Here is a 23095-nt window from a genome sequence, read left to right as displayed (position 1 = left end):
CACCTGTGAGAAGTTAGCTCCTCAACTGTGGTTCCTGTACCTTTCTCTCTGCCACAAGCTGGGTAGGTAACAGGCCATCAGACTAGGACAGAGGGAACAGTCATCTCCGAGAAGCAAGGGATAGTAGGAAAAAAAGAAGTTACATGAGAATATACTTTGACCTGTACAAGGAAAGACAGGAGCATGAATGAAGTGGCACGGTGTACTCACATCACCTGATTATGATGAGTGCAGTCAGTGCAGAGAATGCTCACCATAAGCCTTAGACTTTATCTGTGACACCCTGAGAAAATGTAACCAAATGGGTTTTGGCTTAAAATTCTTTCTGACAGCTTCGAGTCCATTAAAAATACATTAAATGTCAGTGAGAATTTGCCACAGCATGTTGTTTTGCCAAGAGGAAATTTGTTAAATCAGGACATACATTTTAAAATTCTCCACAAAATCATTTCAGTAACTTATTTTCCATTTATTGCTATTTAGAACACTATACACTTTGAGAGAATCACTTATATAAACACACAGATACATACACACACTTACTGTTCTTTTTCTTCTTTTTTTTGGTTTTGTATCTTGATGAGAAAGTTTTATCTGGAAAAGTCAACGTGGTTCTCTCCCTATTTTCTTCTTAGTATAATTCACAGAACTATGGCCACAATATCAAGGAGAAGCCACTGTCTTAGAGTGGCTACTTTTTATTTTGATTTTTTTGACCAAAGGGTGCTGAGATCAGGATATTATCCTAATTTTAATTTAAAGAGAGAAGTGAAAGAGAAAAGAAAATTGGTGTTTACTGAGAAGTACTACACTATACTTGGCATCATATTTTATTTCATTCTTAGACCAGTTCTGTAGGGGAGTATTTCTGTATGCATTTAACAGACAAGGCTCAGAAAAATCAGATAATTCTGCTAAGACCACAAAGCTAACAAGGAACAGAAATGGGATTCTAATTCGGAAGATGCTTTCCCCACTAGTCAGTGGTAAAAAAGAAGCAAACAGAAAGAAACTATCTGGAGTTTTAAAAAGTTGGTTATGTGCTGGGGTTGAGAGAAGGGGAGTGGGTGGGAGAACAGATGAATCAAGATTAGCCACGAGTCGATGACTGTTGAAGCTGGGTGATGGGTTTCCTTATACAATTCTGCCTGCTTTTGTGTGTTTGAAAATTTCCAAAGTCAAAGATCAAACAAAACAAAAAGAGCTGCTTAAAGGACACTGACAACATAGAAAATATTACATATAAATAATCTTTTGTTGTTTATAGAAAAGACAATAAAGAACAAATCTTCAGTTCCTTGAGATGTTTATCCAAATGTACCTGGGCAGTGATTATACATGACCTGCAGCTTAAACTCTGCTTGTCAGAATGGAAGTCATTCTACTACTTAAGGTGTATCTTGGACAATGGGCTGCTTCAAAGATTCTAGTTACTACTTGAATTATTTCTGCTAACTAGATTGGAGATTTGTATTTCAGAATATCAGAAATGCTACTCATGTTATTTTTTCACTATTTAAGGTTTTCTAACATTATCGAGAACTACAGGAAGACAGTGAATTTCACAGATGGGAGAAAGAATATTTTACTGCAGAAAAAGTATGGCTTTGCTTAACTTGAAAGGTTAACTTTCACTGAGACAGTGATAAAAGCTTTTACAGAAAGAAGGACAAATGTGTAGAATTACCTCCACTGCTGTGGGCTATTCTCAGGGCTTCCAAAGAAGCTGCTGGAGTTACTTCTAGCTGGCAGATCATTACTTTGGCTCTGCTGATGGCACTGGCTGCTTCCCTCAGGTCTTCAGTATTCAACAGTAAATTTGCTCCAGCCACTATAACGATGATATTCTGGCCTATAAAGAATTTCTACATGTTTATATTAAAAATCAAGCAAAACCAAGCAACGACATCCTGCAATGTTACAATCACCCTTAGAAAGTCATTATATATAAAATGTGCTGTATTAATTCTAGCATTTCTAAGCCATTCAGGTTAAATTTCGTATTCCTAATGGATCTTCCTTTACATCTCTGTAGGAATCACATTATTCTGATCATCTTGAGAAAAATCTAAAAAAAAAGATTTCCCTTATCAATATTCTTATATATTTACAAAGAATATTAGCTGATGAATTATATATAACATACATAAAAATTTTCTCTTATGGGAAATGGCTGGTACAATATATGTGGTAAAGATTCTGAATCCTGAATGACAGAGGTCATAATGATGAGGATAAATAGCAATCAGCTTGCTTAATGCTAAAAACTAATGCTCTTTAGCATGCAGTCAGTTCATGTGTGTACCCCAGGGTATTCAGAAAAGTGGTTTTGTAAATCAAAACACAGTTTATGATATCAAACATGAAAACCTATACGAGATAACTTAAGGTAGGGAGAGAGTGATATTTGGCCTATACTGTACTAGATCAAACAGAAGCAGGACTAAGGAATCTTGTATGCTTATCACTTGGACCCACTCTCTACAATCCCACGCAAGTGAGGGAGGAGTGGTGGCGCATGTTATCTGTCAGGTGAACTCTCAGGAGCTGTGCTGTCCAATACGGCAGTCATGAGCACAAGCCACATGTGGCGACCGAGCACTTGAAATGTGGCTTGTCTAGACTGCAACGTGCTTCAATCGTACAATACACAGCAGATTTCAAAGACTGAGTTGTAAGAAAAGAAGGTAAAATATCTCATTAATTTTATTTATTTATTTAAATTGATTATGTTATTTTTGGTTGCATTGGGTCTTCGTTGCTGCACGTGGGCTTTCTCTAGTTGCGGTGAGTGGGGGCTACTCTTTGTTGCGGTGTGTGGGCTTCTCATTGCAGTGGCTTCTCTTGCTGTGGAGCACGGGCTCTAGGTGCATGGGCTTCAGTAGTTGTGGCGCACAGGCTTCAGTAGTTGTGGCTCGCGGGCTCTAGAGTGCAGGCTCAGTAGTTGTAGCGCACAGGTTTAGTTGCTCTGCGGCATGTGGGATCTTCCTGGACCAGGGCTTGAACCCGTGTCCCCTACATTGGCGGGCGGATTCTTAACCACTGCACCCACCAGGGAAGTCCCTCATTAATTTTAAAGAACATTTTGATTACACGTTGAAAGGACAATATTTTGGATATATTGAGTTAAGTGAATATATTAAGTGAATATATTAAGATTAATTTTACCAGTTCCTTTTTGCTTTTTAAAATGTGGTTAACAGAAAATGTAAAATTATGGACGTAGCTTGCATTATATTCTATAGGACAGCCTGACCTAGAGGGATGAGTTGCATCAGTCTTTTCTGTGCTCTAGGCTGCTTGTGCTGATCTTGTAGAGACGTGACCTAAAATTACCTCTGACCGCAGAACACATGCTGGCCTATCATCTTACCACAGATGTGTCTGTTGGCCAAGGAGGACTTAAAGTGGGGATGGTTCAGCATAAACCCTATCTCAGTACTGGAAAAATTCAAAGTACCCGCACACTGAAAGACAGCATACCTCCTCGCCTTTCTCCTTCAGTGACCTCATTCTCTCTGCTACAGTCAACTGCTGCTCTGTGTTGCTGACTCCTGGATAGACATTTCTGGCCTGGCCTTGGCTGATGAGTGACAAAGCCCAAGACGAAAGCTGTCTGGTGGACACTGCCATATGGCGAGCTCGTTCATGCCTCAAATTAAACTTGTCAAAACTGCTACTCATCCCTTCATTTAAAGATGCTGATTGTTGCCTCTCTGGGTATTTGTGTTAGCTCTCCTACTACAATCTATACTCTCGAGGGCATTACCATACACTATAAACCAGACAGAGTCTACCATAACAGGCACCCCATACACAATATTAAATATCTTTGCACGGAAAATGCAGTATTTTGTTACACAGATATGAAAGAAACAGAACTCGATATCCCTAGAACACAAAAAAGAGGTTTAAGACAGGGAATGAGCTGCTGTTAACAGCAATAATTACTTAAATGTAGCTTAAAATAATGGACACAGACTGTTGTTAGAATGAAATCTTTTGTCTACTGTCTTTAAGTGGAATATATTTTTGGGGGGGTTATTATTGCAACTTTGAGATCGCTAAAGTAGAACTAAAAATACCATAACTTCATGATAAATGATTTTGTGAAACTGCATTATAAATAAAAGACATATTGTGACAAATCCTAATTTAAAACAATGCACTCTGACTTCTCACAATGCAGTAGGTTCTTCTGTCCTAGGTGCTCCATGAAATGCTTGGTCCTTCTGAATGTTAATTCTAATTTTAAAAAATCTTATGTGTTTTTTTTTTTTTTTTAAAGAAGATGTTGGGGGTAGGAGTTTATTAATTAATTTATTTATTTTTGCTGTGTTGGGTCTTCGTTTCTGTGCAAGGGCTTTCTCTAGTTGTGGCAAGTGGGGGCCACTCTTCATTGCGGTGAGCGGGCCTCTCACTATCGCGGCCTCCCTTGTTGCAGAGCACAGGCTCCAGACGCGCAGGCTCAGTAGTTGTGGCTCACGGGCCTAGTTGCTCCGCGGCATGTGGGATCCTCCTGGACCAGGGCTCGAACCCATGTCCCCTGCATTAGCAGGCAGATTCTCAACCACTGCGCCACCAGGGAAGCCCCAAATGTAGGTGTTTTTATACGTAAAATAGTTGGCAGCAATTATGAAGTTTACTTGAGGGTAAAGGGAAGTTACTGTTCTTCCCCCCCCATAAATTTATTTATTTATTTATTTTTGGCTGTGTTGGGTCTTCGTTGCTGTGCGCGGGGTTTCTCTAGTTGCAGTGAGTGGGGGCTACTCTTTGTTGTGGTGCGTGGGCTTCTCATCACGGTGGCTTCTCTTGTTGCAGAGCATGGGCTCTAGGTGTGTGGGATTCAGTAGTTGTGGCACGCAGGCTCAGTAGTTGTGGCACACGGGCTTAGTTGCTGTGCGGCACGTGGGATCTTCCTGGACCAGGGAACGAACCTGTGTCCCCTGCATTGGTAGGCGGATTCTTAACCACTGCGCCACCAGTGAAGTCCTGGAAGTTACTGTTTTTAAAAGACAAATGTTTCAACTATTGCAAGGCCTTGTGACAGGCACAGTTGTATATATAGACTTTTAAGATTTGGTTGCTGTTTAAAGAGCAGACAAAATTGAACACTAACAAGTTAGAAGTAATTGGTTGCTGCCATTTGCTCAGTAAATATTCTATAAATATGATTCATCAACTTTCTTTTGCACCTATCTATTTACATTTATTTACTTAGTGTAACTGAAATGACAGATGAATACTTAACTACTTTAGAGAGAAATATCAATTCTGGGTTCACATGAAGGGTAATGGGATGCTACAGAATATAAGTATAATTTTGAGGCAACTACACCACTTCATATGTATTGGATGGACAATTCTGTATTTGAATGATCAACTAGGGAAGTATAAGTAAAGGGCAACATATATATATATTTAGATTGGAAAGACCACACATTAGAACTTGGAGTGGTGGCTATGGTAAGAGATCCATAGGAATAGGGTAAAAATGGTTGCTTCTGCTCTAGTTCTGGAAATGATACTCCAATATGTGAAACACATACCTTCATTACTGACAATTATAGAAGCAGTTCCTGTCGCAGCATCTTTAGTCTGATATGTAAATTCTAAAAGAAAAAGGAAATCACAGTCACGTATGTACAGCCTGGCAAGGATAATCTATTTTAACAATTTCAATGCACTACTAATCCTTGGAAAAACTTTTTAACCTTTAACCATCTGGAATGATAAAAAAGAAATAAGTAATTAGTGCTAATTTATATCCATCACCTATACAATGAGGAAAATACAAGTCTTCACACTTAGCTGCGCCTTTTTTCTACATTAGTGGCAACCCAGCAAACCACCCCCGCTTCCAATGCCTTCAGATTACTCAGTTGTACACATATGCATTTTTCTAGACCACCATATTTCTTTTCTTCAGTGAAAGAAATGACAGACTTGAGATGAAAGACTAAAGGTCAAACTCATAAAATGAGATTGTTTGATTTTCTTCATTTTCATAAGCTTCGCATCTCATCAAGAACTATGGTCTGGCATGTAAATGGAAATGTTGATCAGGCAGCCTTTGGCAACAGCAAAGAGCCTTGAACTGGAGCCAAAGACCTGCACTCCAGTCCTGGCTCTGGCTCCAGCTAACTATGTGCTCTTGGACAAATTCAGAACCAATCTGGCCTTCCGTTTCTTCTTTTGTGAAATGATGGTGTCAGCATCAGTGGTTTCTAAGATCATTTCCAGCTATGACATTTAATGACTTTTCTTAAGATATCTTTTGTGAATGCAGCACCTGTTTTCTCTTGTCACCTACTTTTAAAACATTTCTATGAGATGAATGCTTGTAACATCCTATCATTTTATTCCTGTCTGGAGAAACATACATGAAAGAATTAATCAAAGGATATTTAAGCAAGACTAGACAAAGCTGTGCGTAAAAATTCTCTGGCCACCAGGGGAGGATCTAATAATTCTATTGTATTTTCAAATTGTAACCAGATTCCAGAAGAAAGTTATAAAAACTAACTTTAAGAAAGATGAAATTTTACCTGTAGAAATATCATTCTGTTTCAAGTTTTCTATATAATCATTGCCAAAGGAATCTTTGCCAACCTGTACCAAAGAAATGATGAACATTAGATTTTTTTACATTTAGTAAAATGCTACAATGTAGTTTTTAGAATACTTAGCATTTTAAAAGGGCATATCTGCATGGTACTTTGTAAACATTAACTAATTAATCTTCTTAATGTAAGATGCTATACTTGATTTCAGCCCAAAGAATTGTTATATATTAATGTTCCATTTGTATCCTGCCTAAAACGTGAAACATTTAATGACTGTCACAAGTTCTGTAGCTTCACTCTCATTTTGATCTTTTCATATGGAGATTGCCATTGAGACAGAGCTGTCCACCATCAACAATCCTCAGTATTTATGAAGAATCTCAGCTGTTCATACTTCAGTATAAATGAAGGCATTTTGTAATGACCTGCCTGGTGTTTTAGAATCTTATCTTCCCCACTGACCCTGACATGGGGCAAAGAGGAGGGAATTTAAAAAGTCCTAGCTAACTTGGGTAAGTTGGTGTAGTGGAATTCTGTTGTTTTGCAACCTAGCATCCATTCTGGTAATGGTACTTCGATTTTTCCTTTGGACTCTTCCATTCACAGACAACATGATTAGGGTTGCACATTTTTTACAATCAATGAATCTATAGTGACACATCATTATCACACAAACTCCATACTTACATCTGGGTCCACTCTGGGATTGTACATTCTTTGGGTTTTGACAAACGTATAGACATGTATCCACCATTAGAGTCTCATACAGAAGAGTTTCACTGCCCTAAAAATCCTCCGTGCTCTGCCTATTCATCCCTCCCTCCTCTTAGCCCCTGGAAACTACTGATCTTTTCACTGTCTCCATAGTTCTGTCTTCTCCAGAATGCCATATAATTGGAATCATACACCATGTAGCCATTTCAGGAGCCATTTCATGGCTCCTTTCACTTAGTAATATGCATCTAAGGTTCCTCCATGTCTTTTTGTGGCCTGATCACTCATTTCTTTTTAGTGCTGAATGATATTCCATGGCATGGATGTACCAGTTTATTTCCCCATTCACCCACTGAAGGACATCTTGGTTGCTTCCAAGTTTTGGCAATTGTGAATTAAGCTGCTATAAACATCCATGTGCAGGTTTTTGTGTGGATCTCCTCCTATTTTTACTTTTAACCAGCTTGTCACCATTTAAATATAAGGAGACTCCACAAAAACAAACATGTTTCTGGGAAGTCCTGAAAATTTAGAGGTCCTGGTAAACACCAGGCCTACATTCTTGCAAGACAACAGAGCTGAACCTATCTCATTAGTGAGCACATGCTCTCTAGTTCACCATAGCCCCCACCTGGCCTACTGCAATGTATGTTACCTGTTTGGCCCCATAGGCTTTTAGGCTTGCCACACCTGAACTATACTTCTATTTTTCTGTCCTGCAGATGAGCACTTTGTCGTGGATAACGTCTCTATCTAGGTGTCAGCACTCCTGGTATATTCTGCTCCTCTTTGGACATATCAACAGAAAGAAACCTAGAGGTTTACTTGATCAAGAACCTCAATGAGTGATGAGAACATTTCCTGGTAAGCTTTTAGACTGTCTAGGTTAAGGGTCAGAAAATTTTTTTTGTCAAGGGCCAGATAGGTAGTAACGATTTAGACATTGCAGGCCAGATGGTCTCTCCTGCACCTATTCAGCTCTGCTATTGTAGTGTGAAAACAGCCAAAGACGATCTGTAAACAAATGGGTATGGCTGTGTTCCAATAAAACTTTACTTACAAAAGTACATGGTGACCAAGATTTGCCCCATGGGACATAGTTTGCCGACCTCTGATTTAAATGCCACCTCTGATGCCTTCTTCCTCAAGGAACACTTTTCCCTGTGCTCCTTTTCTGGTGGAAATGCTGATTAGGCAATAATCTCAAATAATATATAAGTTGTTATTAGCAGAATTTCTATCTCTACAATGAAGTACAGAGGGTTGCTGTGGGGAGAGTCCCCTGGTAGAAGGAGGTCATCGACTAAAGGTTTCCTTTATGGAAGGCTGGCCATTTTCTACCAGGTAAGAGCCAAGGCATCCTGTTTCTTAGGTCAAAGACTCATACCAGAAAACAAAATCCTTGTTATCTCATCTTTTAAAAAAAAAGAATTTATTTACATTATTTAACTCTCTCCCATGGGTAATCAAAAGTGTTGTATAGTTGGGAAAGTATCATTATAAGAATGCTGTAGGAATTAAGAAAGGCCATCCCTAGGCATGTGGAGCCTGATACAAATTAGAGCAAAGGAACTTCTCTACCCTTCCCTATCAGTTTTATACAGGCAAAATCTGTTTAAGGTGAATACCAAGGGCAGGCTTGATAAATGCTGCTGATATTGCAAATATTAGGAAGTGCCAGGGTTCGGAAGAATTGTTGGAGGGGAGGAAGAAACCAAAACATGGTGGAGTTTTGCCCTCAAGAAACTGATAATATTGGAGGGAAAATAAGACATGGAGACACAACTATAACACCAGGTGGAATATCATGTGCATCAGAGGCCTAATTAGGAAGGGATTTCACGCTCAGGGTGTGAAAGCTTTTGCAGGCTTGCTGCAGCTGTACTTTAGAGGCTGCAGTAGCTGCCTGTCTTCTTCCTGCCCAGAGAATTACCTGATTGGCTACATCCCTCAGTGATTGTTATGGTTCCAGATTTATTCTAATAGTGATTTCCTGGCAAATCTGTTGGCTGGCCTTCTAAGTTCTACATGAGAAGTGGAATAAAATCCTTTGTTTTTGCCTTCTTTGGTATTCTCTTGTCAAAAATAAATGGAAAAATAGCAACACTGCTGAGGATTAGAAGAAGTCGACTCTAGCTCCATTAACTTCGCATGGCGGTTGTAGTGATACACTACAAAGTAAAAGCAGTGACAAAAGCCTAAGAATAGGAAGACAGTATTTTCATTTGTGTCATGGAAGTCAGAAGCCCCTTCACATTAGCTGTGTGATCTGGGGCAAGCCACTTTAACCGTCTATAGGCTTCAGTTTCCTTATCTGGAAAGACCCAGCCAGTCTGCTGTGAGGGTAAAATAAAATAATATGCATGAAAGGACATTTAAAACTTTAAAGGATTAAGTAATATGACTTGGTGTTATCATCCTCCTCATCATCATGGCTGTACTGCTGCAACTATGGCTGCTTCTCTTGGGGTAGGGGCAGGGCTACTGCTGCTTGGAGTCAATCTTATAAACTACTTTCCTGCCCATCTAGTTCTCCCAGACACTTCTAATTCTTCCTGTTGCCACCTATCTTCAACAGAAAAGCAACTGATCATGGAAGCAAGCAGGTGGGTGCATTATTTTAAAAATGAGACTGTATTACTATTATTATTTTAATAAAAACATAACAGCTCCATTAAAGGTTTGGTGTAAATAATGCTGTTTAATATAACCATGTATCTTGGGAATTCCCTGGTGGTACAATGGTTAGGACTCCACGCTTTCACTGCCGAGGGTGTGGGTTCAATCCCTGGTTGGGGAGCTAAGATCCCACAAGCTGCCTGGTGCGGCCAGAAAAAAAAAAAAAAAAAAAAAAATATATATATATATATATATATGCATACACACACACATATATATATAACCATGGATCTTATTCCTTTCATAAGAACAATATAGCCAACTGGGAGCATATCTATGCCCAGGGTTACAATATTTATTGTATTGAAACGGGGACAAAAAGCAATGGAGATCTGAGTCCTATTTAAAAAGTCCTTTACAAAGTGAGAGAGTAGCACTGACATATATACACTACCAAATGTAAAACAGATAGCTAGTGGGAAGCTGCTGCATAGCACAGCGAGGTCAGCTTGATGCTCTGTGACCACCTAGTGGGGTGGGATAGGGAGGGTGGGGCGCCCTATGATCCTCGGACTGTGGCCTTGGCCCGTGACTCAGTTGAGTACTGACTACACAACTCTTAACTACTTGAAGTGTTTCATTACACGTGTCACTGTACGCATCTCGATGGATTCTTGCTTAATAGCCCTCATCACAATGTCCTGACAAATATTTCCCCTTAGCTCAGTATCAGATGTTGTGCCTGTGCCAGTGCTCCTCCATCACAGCTTGAATCTGAGCTTGTTGCAGGGCAGTAGTAAGTTAAGGTTGCTAAGAAAATTTTCTACCTGTTTTTCTTTTGCTCCATCTGTTCATTTTTATCTTGAGTAATTTCATGATTTTGGTTATCTACTTGGAATTTGTTATCTTTAAGAAACCTGCTATAAGGCAGTTTGGCTAATTTGCTAAATAAAAATATACTTCATAATTGAATGAAATATTATGATTAATGGATAACAATAACTCTTATTATAAAAGATATTTTTCTTTTTAAGAAGTCTAAGAATACGATGCAATTTGTTTAAGCTTAAATAAATCCATGTCTAAAGGTCCCAGGGTATCTAAGCAAAGTAACCTTGTATAGGTTTTAGCTGAAGCCATGTTTCCATGTCCTTTCTGTACAGACACCCAGGCTAAATTCCACTGTGGGGCTAAACAACAGACGACTAAATCAGTCACAGTAGATATAAGGAACTTTCAAAATTGTACAGGTGCTCAAATAACCATCATACACAGACCAGAATAAAACAAATAGCACCTCTGTTTAATCAGCCTCCTTACTCGAACATTTCCCAAAATGCAAAATAGAAATATTTGAATTGTGAAACTGAACTTGGGAAATGAATCACAAAACCATAGGAGTGGATGTGAGAGGAATAGAAGGCATGCGGGCTCAGTAGTTGTGGTGCGTGGGCTCAGTAGTTGCGGCTCACGGGCTCTACGGTGTGTGGGCTCAGCAGTTGTGGTGCACGGGCTTTGTTGCTCCGCGGCACGTGGGATCTTCCCGGACCAGGGACGGAACCTGTGTCCCCTGCATTGGCAGGTGGATTCTTAACCACTGCACCACCAGGGAAGTCCCCCAGATTCCTTTCTGATCCAAGATACAGCATTAGAAGAAAATAGCTTAGAGATGAGTAAATCATCAGTTATTAGACCAAGTTTCCAAGAGCTGTGTTGCTGGAGTGAAACCTGCAAAAAAAAGGATGATTTATGCTGTTGTTTAGAAGCGGGACCACAGAAACCCACTGCAGTAGGGTAATTCCCCTCACTTCTTACACTCCAGTTATAAACTCATTAAATTCAGGGAATGCAGCATTAAGTTATTTGAGGACTGCTACTTCCCAGAGGATTCAGTGAGGTAGAAACTAATATGAAGGACAAGGAAGATTACTCTCTCCTATTTAAATCTTTAAAAACAACGAACCTGGGCTTCCCTGGTGGCGCAGTGGTTAAGGATCTGTGGGGACACGGGTTCGATCCCTAGTCTGGGAATATCCCACATGCCATGGAGCAACTAAGCCTGTGCACCACAACTGCTGAGCCTGTACTCTAGAGCCTACGAGCCACAACTACTGAAGCCCGCGTGCCTAGAGCCTGTGCACCGCAACAAGTGAAGCCACCGCAATGAGAAGCTTGTGCACCGCAACGAAGAGTAGCTCCCGCTCGCTGCAACTAGAGAAAGCCTGCATGCAGCGATGAAGACCCAATACAGCCAAAAATAAATAAAAATTAAAAAATTTAAAAAAAACCCACGAACCTCTCAAAGACTCATACAGATACTTAAACATGCATGTACATGTACTTGTTTATAGCAGCACTGTTCACAACAGCCAAAAGGTGGGAACAGCCCATCAGCACATAAACAAATTGTGGTATATACAATGGAATATTATTCAGCCACAAAAGGAATAAAGTCCTAATACATGCTATAAGGTAGATGAACCTTGAAAACATTATGCTAAGTGAAAGAAGCCAGACACAAAATGTCACATATCATATAATTCCATTTATAGGAAATATCCAGAATAGATAAATCCATAGAGACAGAAGGCAGATTGGTGGTTGCCAGGGGCTGAGGGGAGGGGGGAATGGGGAGAAACTGCTTAATGGGCAAGGAGTTTTTACTTTGGAATGATGGAAATGTTCTGGAACTAGATAGAAATGGTGGTTGTACAACATTGTGAATGTACTAAATGCCACTGAATTGTTCACTTTAAAATAGTTAAAAAAAATGAGCTCATGTCTTTAACCGGGTTCTCGCCTCTAGAACCGTCTCCACCATACTTTACACTTACCTTGCACACCATAGATGTCTTTGCTCCAAGCCTAGCAGCTTGGACACACTGGTTGGCACCTTTCCCTCCAAAGCCAATAAAAAACTTATGACCATGGATGGTTTCACCAGGTTTTGGCAGACGAGAAGTAAGGCTATCATAATTTTAAAAGAGAAGGAGAAAAAAAAAAAAAGCACATTGGTAACTGCAATCAATTTAAGCTCTTCAGAAGACAGAGGGAAGTCTATCTGATGGCGCTCTAGTCTTAGCAGCCAGAACTGCAGGCAGAAGCAGGAAAGATTACCTTTCCCTCGAAGATAACATTCAGTAGTTTGCATCACTGTCAAGAACGCATCTGCTTGACAAAACTCTTCTCTCCCCCACTGCCCCACAGCCATACTGCTGTAGCTCTACTTCAGATGACAGCTCTTAGAGTCTGTACTGCATCAGGGTTGTTCACGGGTGCCGCTGTTTTCCATCTTGGGGAACTCCTGGAGGGAAGTAACTTCATATTCCCCCCTTCCCAATGCGCAGCACAGAACTGTATTCACAGTGGGACTTAATAAATGGGACCAAGTTATTGTGCATTTCTGTACAGGTTTATCTGGTCATTTACAAGAAGCAGGAAGTGTGCCAGGATTCTGGTAGTCCTGTTCAGGAGCTAAGGAGAAGAGGGAAGTTGCAATTCCGGGCACTAAAGAATCTTATTTGTTTTCTTGGGGGTGGGGTGGGAGTGGGGTATTTGGATGGCAGGATTAGATTTTAGTCCTAGTCCATCCTGTATACCACCCATTTCATGCACTGACTCAAAAAGAGTATATATATATATATATATATATAAAATATAATGTGTGTGTATATATATATATATATATATATATATGCATAAGCATTCTAAAGATCTAAGTTTAGTTTAAAATTTTTACTATGGAAAATTCCAAACATATAAAACTAGAGGAAATGCTATATTGACTTCCCCTATCCCCATGTACCCATCACCCAGATTCAACTATTGTCAACTCATAGCCAATCCTGTTTCAGTCTGTACCTTCACTGACTTCTCCAAGTGCTAAGGATTTTTACTGACATTACTGTCTAATGAAGATAATATTAAACGAGGCAAAAAGCGTAAAAGACTTGCTCCAGGGTATGATTTTCATAACACTGAAGGTGGAAGATGCGAGGAAACAAAATCTTTGAAGAACAGATGACTTTAAATGGAAAAGGAGTTCTGGGTATAGGGGCAAGTGGAGAAGATCGGCTCAAGTGGCATGAGGACTGGTGGGCCACAGAGGGCCAAGGGCCAGATGGAGCCAATGGAGAGATGGCAGGTGTGCCCCCACGGTTAATTAGCTTTAGACAGGAAAGAAAGACCAAGAGAGAAGTTCACAATAACTCAATTGAGAACCTACTCTGTTTTAGCAGATTAGAAATTTACATTCATTTCCCACCTAGGCTGTGATCTAACTGAAAACAGCCTGTCTGCAATGGAATGACATATGACTGGTGCCAAGAACACGTGATCATGTCAATAAAAACAAAGTTTGACCTATGAACCTCCTTTAAGTATTTCTAAAAGTCTCAGTAAATTGGGCCAAAACTACTCCATTCCCTAGCAGTGCCCTGTCAAATATGGTTATTTGAGATTCAGAAGAGACTCATCAATAATTTGAAAACATCCCACTCTACTCCTCCCCTTTTCAATTCTATTTTTATCTTGGATTCTAAATGCATTTATAGTACTGATGAAAAAAATATACATCTACAAGGTTCACTTCTGAAAAAGGTACTCAATCAAGAGAAAAATGGTTTTAATGTAATGTTATTATCCTGTCATTTAATTTAGCAATGACAAGTGATGATGAGATTTTGATTTGCACCAGAAATCTTAAACATTTTAGGATTCTGTTATGAACAGGGAATGATGAGTAATCTGTGTGATTGAGTAACTATATGAATTCTTGGCTTATTGATGCTGCTGCAAACAACATTCACAGCAACCTTAAAAGAAAAAATATCCAATGTGGCTAAAAACAGGCCAAAATAATTAGTAAGACTGTCACTAAAGAAACTTATGACTTCCACTATATTTATACTTAGATCTGGGTCATAACTCACTGGTTTGAATTAAGTGTATTTTTTATTATCAACTGTGGGAAACCATGAAAAATATATCACCAGATTATTATTGGGATGTACGTGTATGTGGGGGAGGAGTGAAATCAGGGGTACTGCGTGTATGTGTTTGATGTGGGAGCAGATGGCTGGGATTTAAACTCATTTCTAAACAACTTATATTAACACAAGCACTGTACTAATTTAGCCATCACTGAAATTCCTCACTCCTTTGGAACACTACTATTTTCTTTTCCTTCTACATCTTCGTCCTATTCTTATTTCCTTCCTCCCTCAGTTGTCGCCTTGCCCTGCATGAGGATAGGGACCGATGTCTGCACCATCTCATCCCCATTTGCTGACTGAACGAACCTTTGTAAGAGTCTCCTGTTTTCTCTGAAGGGTAGCAGAATATGCTACTCCAAAATATGACTGGAGAAGGACGTGCTACTGCAAAATATGCTGCTTTGTTATACTGAGTATCTTGACTGTAGGCACGTGAAAAACAGCAAATGCAGGGAGAGGCTTTCTCTGAACTCCCCTTATCTGCCTACGGACAGATCCTCCCAAAGGAACTCAACTGCCATAAATCCCCTTCCTGGGAGTTTCATCAACCAGAGAGGCTTGACACTTGTCACAGGAGAGACTAGAAGTCAATACCACGCCTAGACAGACATTGTCACAGACTGTCACAACTCCCATCTATTCTTCTAAGGGGCCGTTCATCTGTCCTTAAAATCATTCACTCTCCCCTAAGAGACCTACCACTCCCCTCCCCCTTCCCTATTAAGATGTTATTTAATCCCGAATTCTAAGTCACCTTGGGGATTCATTTTTTCCCTGGGTATCTCCCATGTATACCTGAGGGATACATTAATAAATTTGTTTGTTTTTCTCTTATTAATCTGTTTTTCATTACAGGGGTCTCAGCCAAGAACTTAGAAAGGTAGAGGGAAGATTATTTTTCCACCCCTACATCTCTTTTCCATGTCTCCCCTATACGGCATCTGTTCTTTCCTCTGAATTGAAGATGTGGAAGTGTTGACGAATGAGGGAGAAGAGGCTGGGATGACTGTTCAATCGTCTGGCAATAAAAATTCCATGTTTTACAAGACCTTGCCCACTGCATTCCCAATACCGGCAGCGTTCCTTTCTATAAGCAAGAACTGTAACTAGAACTCAATACTATCATTCCTTCGTTCACACATTAATTCAACAAATGTTAAATCAGTGTTTCCCAATGAACCTCCTAAGGGCAAAATAAGCTTGCTGACAATGAGATAAAACCTAACCATGATGCTAATAACACATGAGTGAAAAAAACATGTCACAGAATAAGATTAGTATGACCTGATTCATGTTTCTTAAAAGGGAAAAGATACATGTTCTCATATGATATGTAAATGCATAGGAAATGAAATGTTAATGACAGATACCCACGAGAAGGATGGGAGCGGGGGGCAAAAGTGCATGGAAGGTACAGTAAGTCCCCTACTTACGAACGAGTTCCGTTCCGAGAACGCATTCGTTAAGTCCAATTTGTTCGTAAGTCCAACAAAGTTAGCTTAGGTACCCAACTAACACAATCGGCTATATGGTACTGTACTGTAATAACAGGTTTACAATACTTTTCACACAAATAATACATAAAAAACAAGCAAACACAAAAAATAAAACATTTTAATCTTACAGTACAGTACCTTGAAAAGTACAGTAGTACAGCACAGCAGCTGGCATCCAGGGGCTGGCACTGAGTGAACAGGCAAGAAGCGTTACTGACTGGAGCAGGAAGAGGAGGTAGGAGATGGTACAGATGAAGGATCGTCAGCAATAGGAGACGGAGGGTAAGCTGCAATTTCACTCATGCCTGACGCTGATGGAACGCACGTTCGCATCTTGGAAAGTTCACAACTTGAAGTTTCGTATGTAGGGGACCTACTATATTCAATAAGAATATCTTTGTGTTTTATGGGAAGGCACTTGTTACTACTTCAGATTCATCTGGCCTCGCCGCATCTTTTTCTAGCCGCCAGTTGCCTCCGGCTGGCTTCTTGCAGGTGCAGCCTAACAGAGCCTTGCCCAGGGCCATCCTCTCCCCACTCCAGGATTTCTGTTTCTGTTCTGGGCTGTTCTGCAGGACAGAGCAACCTGTTAAACACATCAAGTATCTTGGTATAAGCTCTTCTGCTTCCCGGCTTCACTTTCCCTGGCCCTCACTCTTGCTCCCTGGATTACAGTCCAGCACAGAGGATGTGCACTCAAGCCTGTGTCTTATTGCCCTGCTTTCTGTTGAAAGACAGTTTATTGCTGATTTATTATTTTTTTAAAAGTGAATGAATTAAAGAGTGGAAAGTGAACTGGAGAGCAACTAGAACATTAGTTACAAATGGGCAGAAGCATTTCTGAATTATAGATCCTAATTTACTTTGAATTAGGCTTTTCTATCTTTTTTTCTTTATTAAAATCATGAAATTAAGGTCAGGTTGAGGAAAGGACCTGCACAAAGCACCATCCGCTGTATGAAAGCATCACCTTAATTCTTCCCAATTCAAACATGAGCTCTTAGTAGGGTGTCAAAGACAGACCAATTAAGTGCTCAAAGGGGAAAAAAAAAAAAAAAAAAAAAAAATGGGAAAGCAGTACTGGTAGAAATATACTGTTGCTACCATTTAAAATTTTTAAATAGTGTAAATTTCTGAATGAAGGAGAAAACCAGTCATAAGAAATATATTTGAATTTAAAACAAATTCGTAACTTTAAAATGTCATGATATTTTATTTATTAAAAAATTTTTTTAAAAAAATGTTATGATATTTTAAAGTTGGACAGAAGGAAGCACCGATAAATGTTCAGGTGGCCCCCCAGTCTTCTGGGCCATGAGAGGTCATGCAGTTAGAGTTTGGTTGTATGAGGAAGGAGGCCTGAGCCACTTACAGATTGCATTACCTTTGACAGCTTTTCCCTCTTTGAACCAGCTTCTTCTCTTGCAAAACAGGTTTAATAATACTTGTCAACTCCTTAAATGCCTGGGTTTTGTACTCTGAGTTATTTCACTGACAGGTGTTACCAGAACAACTTATCAATTGCTTTTAACTTCTTGACAATGATGTGCCTGTTACCAGGTTCTCAGAGATGATTCATATCAAAGGAAGGAATGACCTGGTGAAACAGGGATAAGAAGCGTTTTGACCAAAGAGGTTACACTGATACTGCCTCCAGCCAAAAGTCAAGGAATATGCTGCTTTTTGGCATTTGAATTCCATCCTTTCTTCTTCTGGCTGTAAGCTTCTGACACTGTACACCCCTGTAACAGGGGATTGTACCATTAGTTATCACCCAGTTAACATTCATTATGCTCATTTATTATTCCTACTGCCTGTATTTTTCAACCATATCTATTCTTCCCAGCATTTGTGTATGTCACATTTACAAGCATGGCGTAATTCCCAAACCAAGCTAGTGATAACTATTTCTACCTCTGTAAAAAGAACTTAGCCTTGCAGCTAAAACTTCATTTTGTGGTGCCTAACCCTAAATTTGCATACATACACGTATGATTTATTTAAGGAAATGAAACATGAATTATGCTTTAGATGGTTCTTAACTGATTTTGATTTCTAACCCATATCTTTGCCTAGCTAACAAGCCTGTGGCTAAAGTCATTCTGTCTGAAGATGCAGCTACTTTTGAATTTATAGAATAGATAAACAATACTCTAGTCAGAAGTGGCCAGCCTTTCAGAGTGTCATATACTTGACCCTTATTTATTTAAATTTTGCTTATGTGTGAGAAAGTGTGCTAGGCATTGGGAGAGCCTGTAAAGCCAAGCATGTTATGGTTTTCTCCCACGTTATGGTCTTACATGGCTTTTCATTCACATCTCTGTTCAAATGTTACCTCCTTGGAGAGGCCTTCCCAGACCACCTTACAGGTGAGACACCCCTTACTAACTGAATTTTTGTAAAGTATTCATTCATTCATTCTGACAAATAACACTAGGTTTGTGGATCAGATCCAGCCTTTTAATTACTCTTGTGTTAGTTCTCCATATCCCAGTCCCCTGTGGGGTGACATGATGAGAGAAACCTTTAAATCATGAATTTTGGGAGTTGATGTAGGACAGCTGACAGAGCTGCTCCTTCCCCTCCCCTCTAGGGTGGGGTGGGGCAGAGAGAGAGGGAGGGAGGGAGGGAGGGGGGAGAAGAATATGACCTACTGACTTTTGCTCTGTAATGTAAACAAATCCACTTAGGGGAGAGGAGGGGGGGGTGTCTTTAGGTTTACAATCCCTAGAATGTAAATAAATGTATCCAAGGAAAAAGTCTCTAAATCTCTCCAGAGGTCACTGACTTGTACGGTTTGTTTGCCATTCAAACATTCTTTAATCCAAGTGCCAACAGTCTTTCTCAGAAAGTCATGATCGTGCACAAACGTGAACACATTCATGGAGCATCGCATCCCAACAATTTTCTTCATGGCAGTATCACTGCCCAACGTTACAACACTCACTTATTTCTTTCCTCTTGCCCTAGCTTCTTTTGGATTAATTGTATTCCATTTCTTCTTCATTATTGATGTGTTATTAACTCTACCTCTTTTTTTCTATTTTTTAAAAGTGATTGATCTAGGGTTTACAATAAGCACTTTAGTTTAGTTCATTTCCAAATATTACTAAACAACTTTACTTATAAATGTAATCTACTTTACGGTAGTATTCTTCCATTACCTCTTCCTAACCTTTGTATTATTATTGGCATACATTTTACTTCTGCATAATATAAACCGTACAACACTGTGTTATTATTTTTATTTAAATTGTCAATTGCCTTTTAAAGAAATTAAGAAATGAAGAAAAGAACGCTTTGCATTTATCCATAGATTTACCATTTCTGGGACTTTTCATGCCTTTGAGTGGATCTGAGTTTCCATCTAGTACTATTTTGGTTTCACCTACAGAACTTCCTTCAATATTTATTGTAGTGCAAGTTTCTAGTAATAAATTCTCTTGGCTATTGTTTTCCTGTCTTTATTTCCCCATCATATTTGAAGGATATAGAATTTTATGTTGACAGTTTATTTTTCCAGTACTTTAAAGATTTCATTTTTTTCTGGCTTGCATTGTTTCTAATGAGAAGTCTGCAGTCAATCTTTGTTCCCCTTATGTAATGTGTATTTTTCCCTCTGGTTGCTTTTAAGAGTTTCTGTTTATAATTGGTTTGCAGGAATTTGATTACAGTGTGCTTTGCTATGGTTTACATTATGTTTATCCTACTTGGGGCTCATTGAAATTCTTAGATCTATGTGTTTATATTTTTCATAACATTTGAAAAAAATTCAGCCATTGTTTCTTCAAACAGTTTTTGTGCCTCTCCCACTCTTTTTTTCTTCTTAGATTCCATTTATACACGATAGACTGCTTGTCTCATATCACAGAGGCTCTGTGCATTTTGCTCAGTCATTTTTTCCCTCTACGCTTCAATTTAGATAATCTCTATTCACTGTCTTCAAGTACAGTGATCCTTTCTTCTCTAATGTCTACTCTGCTGATAAGCCCATCAAATGAATTTTTCATTTCAAATACCGCACCTTTCATTTCTTAAATCTCTATTTGGTTCTTTTATATGTCTTCCACTTTTCTCTTCATTATGTTCAAGTTCTTCTTTAAATCACTGAGCATTTACAAGGGCTCTTCTAAAATCCCTTTCTATGAATTCCATCATCCCTGTCATTTCTGTGTTGGTTTGGACTTTTTTTTTCTTGGTTATGGATAACATTTTCTTGATTCTTTGCATGTCTAATGACTTTTGATTGAATGCGGAACATTGCAAATGTTACATCGGGTGTCTTAATTCTATTGTATATTTCCAAAGGGTTGAACTTTTTCAGGCAGTTAATTTGTGGATCTGTTTGATCCTTTGAGGAATGTTTTTGAGACTTGTTACAGTGAGTTTAGAGTACCTTTACTTTAGGGCAAGTTTACCCCTTCTAACTAAATTGTGATCCTTCTTGGATCTCCACTGAATGCTCCAGGGGTTCAACAATGTCTCTGGCTGGACAGAACTCAACACCTCTCATTCCTGTACAATTTCTGGGACATGTTCAGCTTAGAGCTCTCCAGTAGTCGCCCAGCTTTGTGGAGTTTCTATGTATGTCCATTTAGCATTTAGCAACAGAGTCAAGGGGACTCCTTTGCAGATTTCTGGACCTTCCCTTGATTAGCTCCTTCTCTTCCAGTATATGTTCCCATAAATCCTAGCCACCGTAGTCTTCCTAAGTTATGAACGCGGTTTTCTCAACTCACTGATGCTGCCATTCTTCCCTTGAGTTCCTCCTCTCTGTGCGATGGTCAGTAATGTGCCTCCAGGACTTACCTTGTTTGTTTCCTTTCTCTTCTGGATAACACTCCTGTTGTCCAATATCAGAAACAGTTCCTTCATATGTTTTGTCCCATTTTCTAGTTGTTTATGGTGGGAAGGTAAGTCTTATACTAGTTATTCTAATATGGTCAAAAGTAAATATTTTTGAATGAATGTTCTACACCTTAAAAGACACTTAGTTGGGATAACAGAATCCCACATACATAATAAATCATACAGGGACTTCCTTGGTGGTGCAGTGGTTAAGACTCCGTGCTCCCAATGTAGGGGGCCCGGGTTCTATCCCTGGTCAGGGAACTAGATCCCACATGCATGCCGTAACTAAGAGTTCACATGCCACAACTAAGGAGCTGGCGAGCCGCAACTAAGGTGCCCACCTGCCGCAACTAAGAAGGCTGCCTGCTGCAAATAAGACCCAGCACAACCAAAAAAAAAAAAGCAAAAAAGCATATGGCTCCACATTAAAAAAAAAATCATACAATGAGGTGAGAGCAGGGCAAAAGTGCTATGTATGACTGTAGCCCAAGTAGAATGGTTATTAAACAAATGTGGTCAGAATAACAGGGACAAAACAGGCTCATATCCTTCTTCAGTCTTCCAATGTGGGATAGAGGACTGAGTACAGAAGGTACTAGAGGCATACAGGTCAAAGTATTAAAAATATATCGGGCTTCCCTGGTGGCGCAGTGGTTGAGAGTCCGCCTGCCGATGCAGGGGACACGGGTTCGTGCCCCGGTCCGGGAAGATCCCATATGTCACGGAGCGGCTAGGCCCATGAGCCATGGCCGCTGAGCCTGTGCGTCTGGAGAACGGGAGAGGCCACACAGTGAGAAGCCCACGTGTGGCAAAAAAAAAAAAAAAAAAAAAAAAAAATATATATATATATATATATATATAAAAACTAAAACACCGTCTAATGTCAACTAATCTTTTTGAATAATTTTATATATATATAAACACTAAAACACCGTCTAATGTCAACTAATCTTTTTGAATAATTATATATATATATACATACCTCCTTACTCCCAGCTGAGGAAAGTTCTGGAGAAAGAATAAAAGCTTGGATAGGGAGGTGCTGAATGAGCTAATTTTGGAACTACAAGGTGCAAGAGGAGCGGGCAGGAGAAATACATATATGTATGTGTATGGGGGATTAGCGAGTGGGGATTGGACAACTACAGGATAGCATAAAGTTATGTGGGACAATCAGGATGCAGAAAAAAAGGAGCAGAAAGAATTGTTGAGACATTTATCAAAGTTCCTGATGAAAAATGTTTTAATTCATTGAAGAAGACAAGCAAAGTATGATAGTGTCAAATAACTATAAACCAATATTTTTCTATTTTGCCAATTAATTATAGTAAATTTTAAATTTCAAAATGACTCCTGTCACCACATTGTAATTATCTCTAGGCTAATTCTTCCTGCCATCTGCTGGTGTAGGTAAAAGAAATATAAATGGAATTAATTTTATTGTAAGCAAAATATGATTAGAAGGCTAAATCAGTCCACAAAAATAATGTATTCTGGAATCAGTTATTAAAAACGTTAATTTACCTACTATGTTTGGTTTTTAATGCTCATGCTTCTTTCACATTCCCATCATCACGAATAATCAAGAAATGATTATATTGTATATGAGCTTCACAATACATTTGTAAGATGGGTCAGGATAGGCATTATCATCATTTCTGTCTTAGGAAGGAAATGAGAACTCAAAAAAGTAATGGCTTATCAAAATGTACATAGCTGTTAGGTAGATGAGCCTAAATCTTAATTCTGGACTTAGGATTCCACTGCCATGGTCTTTATTTTTTTTTATTTTTAAATTTTTTTTTGCGGTACGCGGGCCTCTCACTGTTGTGGCCTCTCCCGTTGCGGAGCACAG

General features: G+C 39.3%; 1 protein-coding gene and 2 long non-coding RNA genes across 5 annotated transcripts in view; 1 reads left to right on the top strand and 2 right to left on the bottom strand.

Annotated features, from left to right (window-relative positions):
* The window catches only part of RBKS (ribokinase), a 92170-nt gene that overhangs the window by 50901 nt on the left and 18174 nt on the right, over positions 1–23095 (bottom strand). The window contains exons 2-5 of the mRNA XM_024118824.3: positions 12734–12866; positions 6549–6612; positions 5550–5612; positions 1688–1852 (exon numbers count right to left, since the gene is read on the bottom strand). Coding sequence (XP_023974592.1) covers positions 1688–1852; positions 5550–5612; positions 6549–6612; positions 12734–12866 — 425 coding nt within the window. The remainder of the gene's footprint in view (positions 1–1687; positions 1853–5549; positions 5613–6548; positions 6613–12733; positions 12867–23095) is intronic.
* On the top strand, positions 1053–16286 carry LOC114487300 (uncharacterized). Of its 3 annotated transcripts, none has more exons than XR_003682272.2 (6): positions 1053–1599; positions 3528–3720; positions 6890–7078; positions 8003–8144; positions 9811–9886; positions 15126–15742. It is a non-coding gene; the product is annotated as an uncharacterized lncRNA (long non-coding RNA). The 3 variants fall into 3 exon arrangements; XR_003682271.2 differs by lacking the exon at positions 1053–1599 and adding an exon at positions 15749–16286 and having other exon boundaries at positions 2738–3720; positions 15126–15203; XR_003682270.2 differs by lacking the exon at positions 1053–1599 and having other exon boundaries at positions 2738–3720.
* The window catches only part of LOC129392635 (uncharacterized), a 10867-nt gene continuing 4363 nt past the window's right edge, over positions 16592–23095 (bottom strand). The window contains exons 2-3 of the long non-coding RNA XR_008618871.1: positions 17774–17986; positions 16592–16975 (exon numbers count right to left, since the gene is read on the bottom strand). This is a non-coding gene — a long non-coding RNA (uncharacterized lncRNA). The remainder of the gene's footprint in view (positions 16976–17773; positions 17987–23095) is intronic.

This window comes from Physeter macrocephalus, chromosome 12 (genome assembly GCF_002837175.3).
Source record: "Physeter macrocephalus isolate SW-GA chromosome 12, ASM283717v5, whole genome shotgun sequence".
Classification (NCBI taxonomy): Eukaryota; Metazoa; Chordata; class Mammalia; order Artiodactyla; family Physeteridae; genus Physeter; species Physeter macrocephalus.
This window is presented reverse-complemented; position numbering and strand designations above follow the sequence as displayed.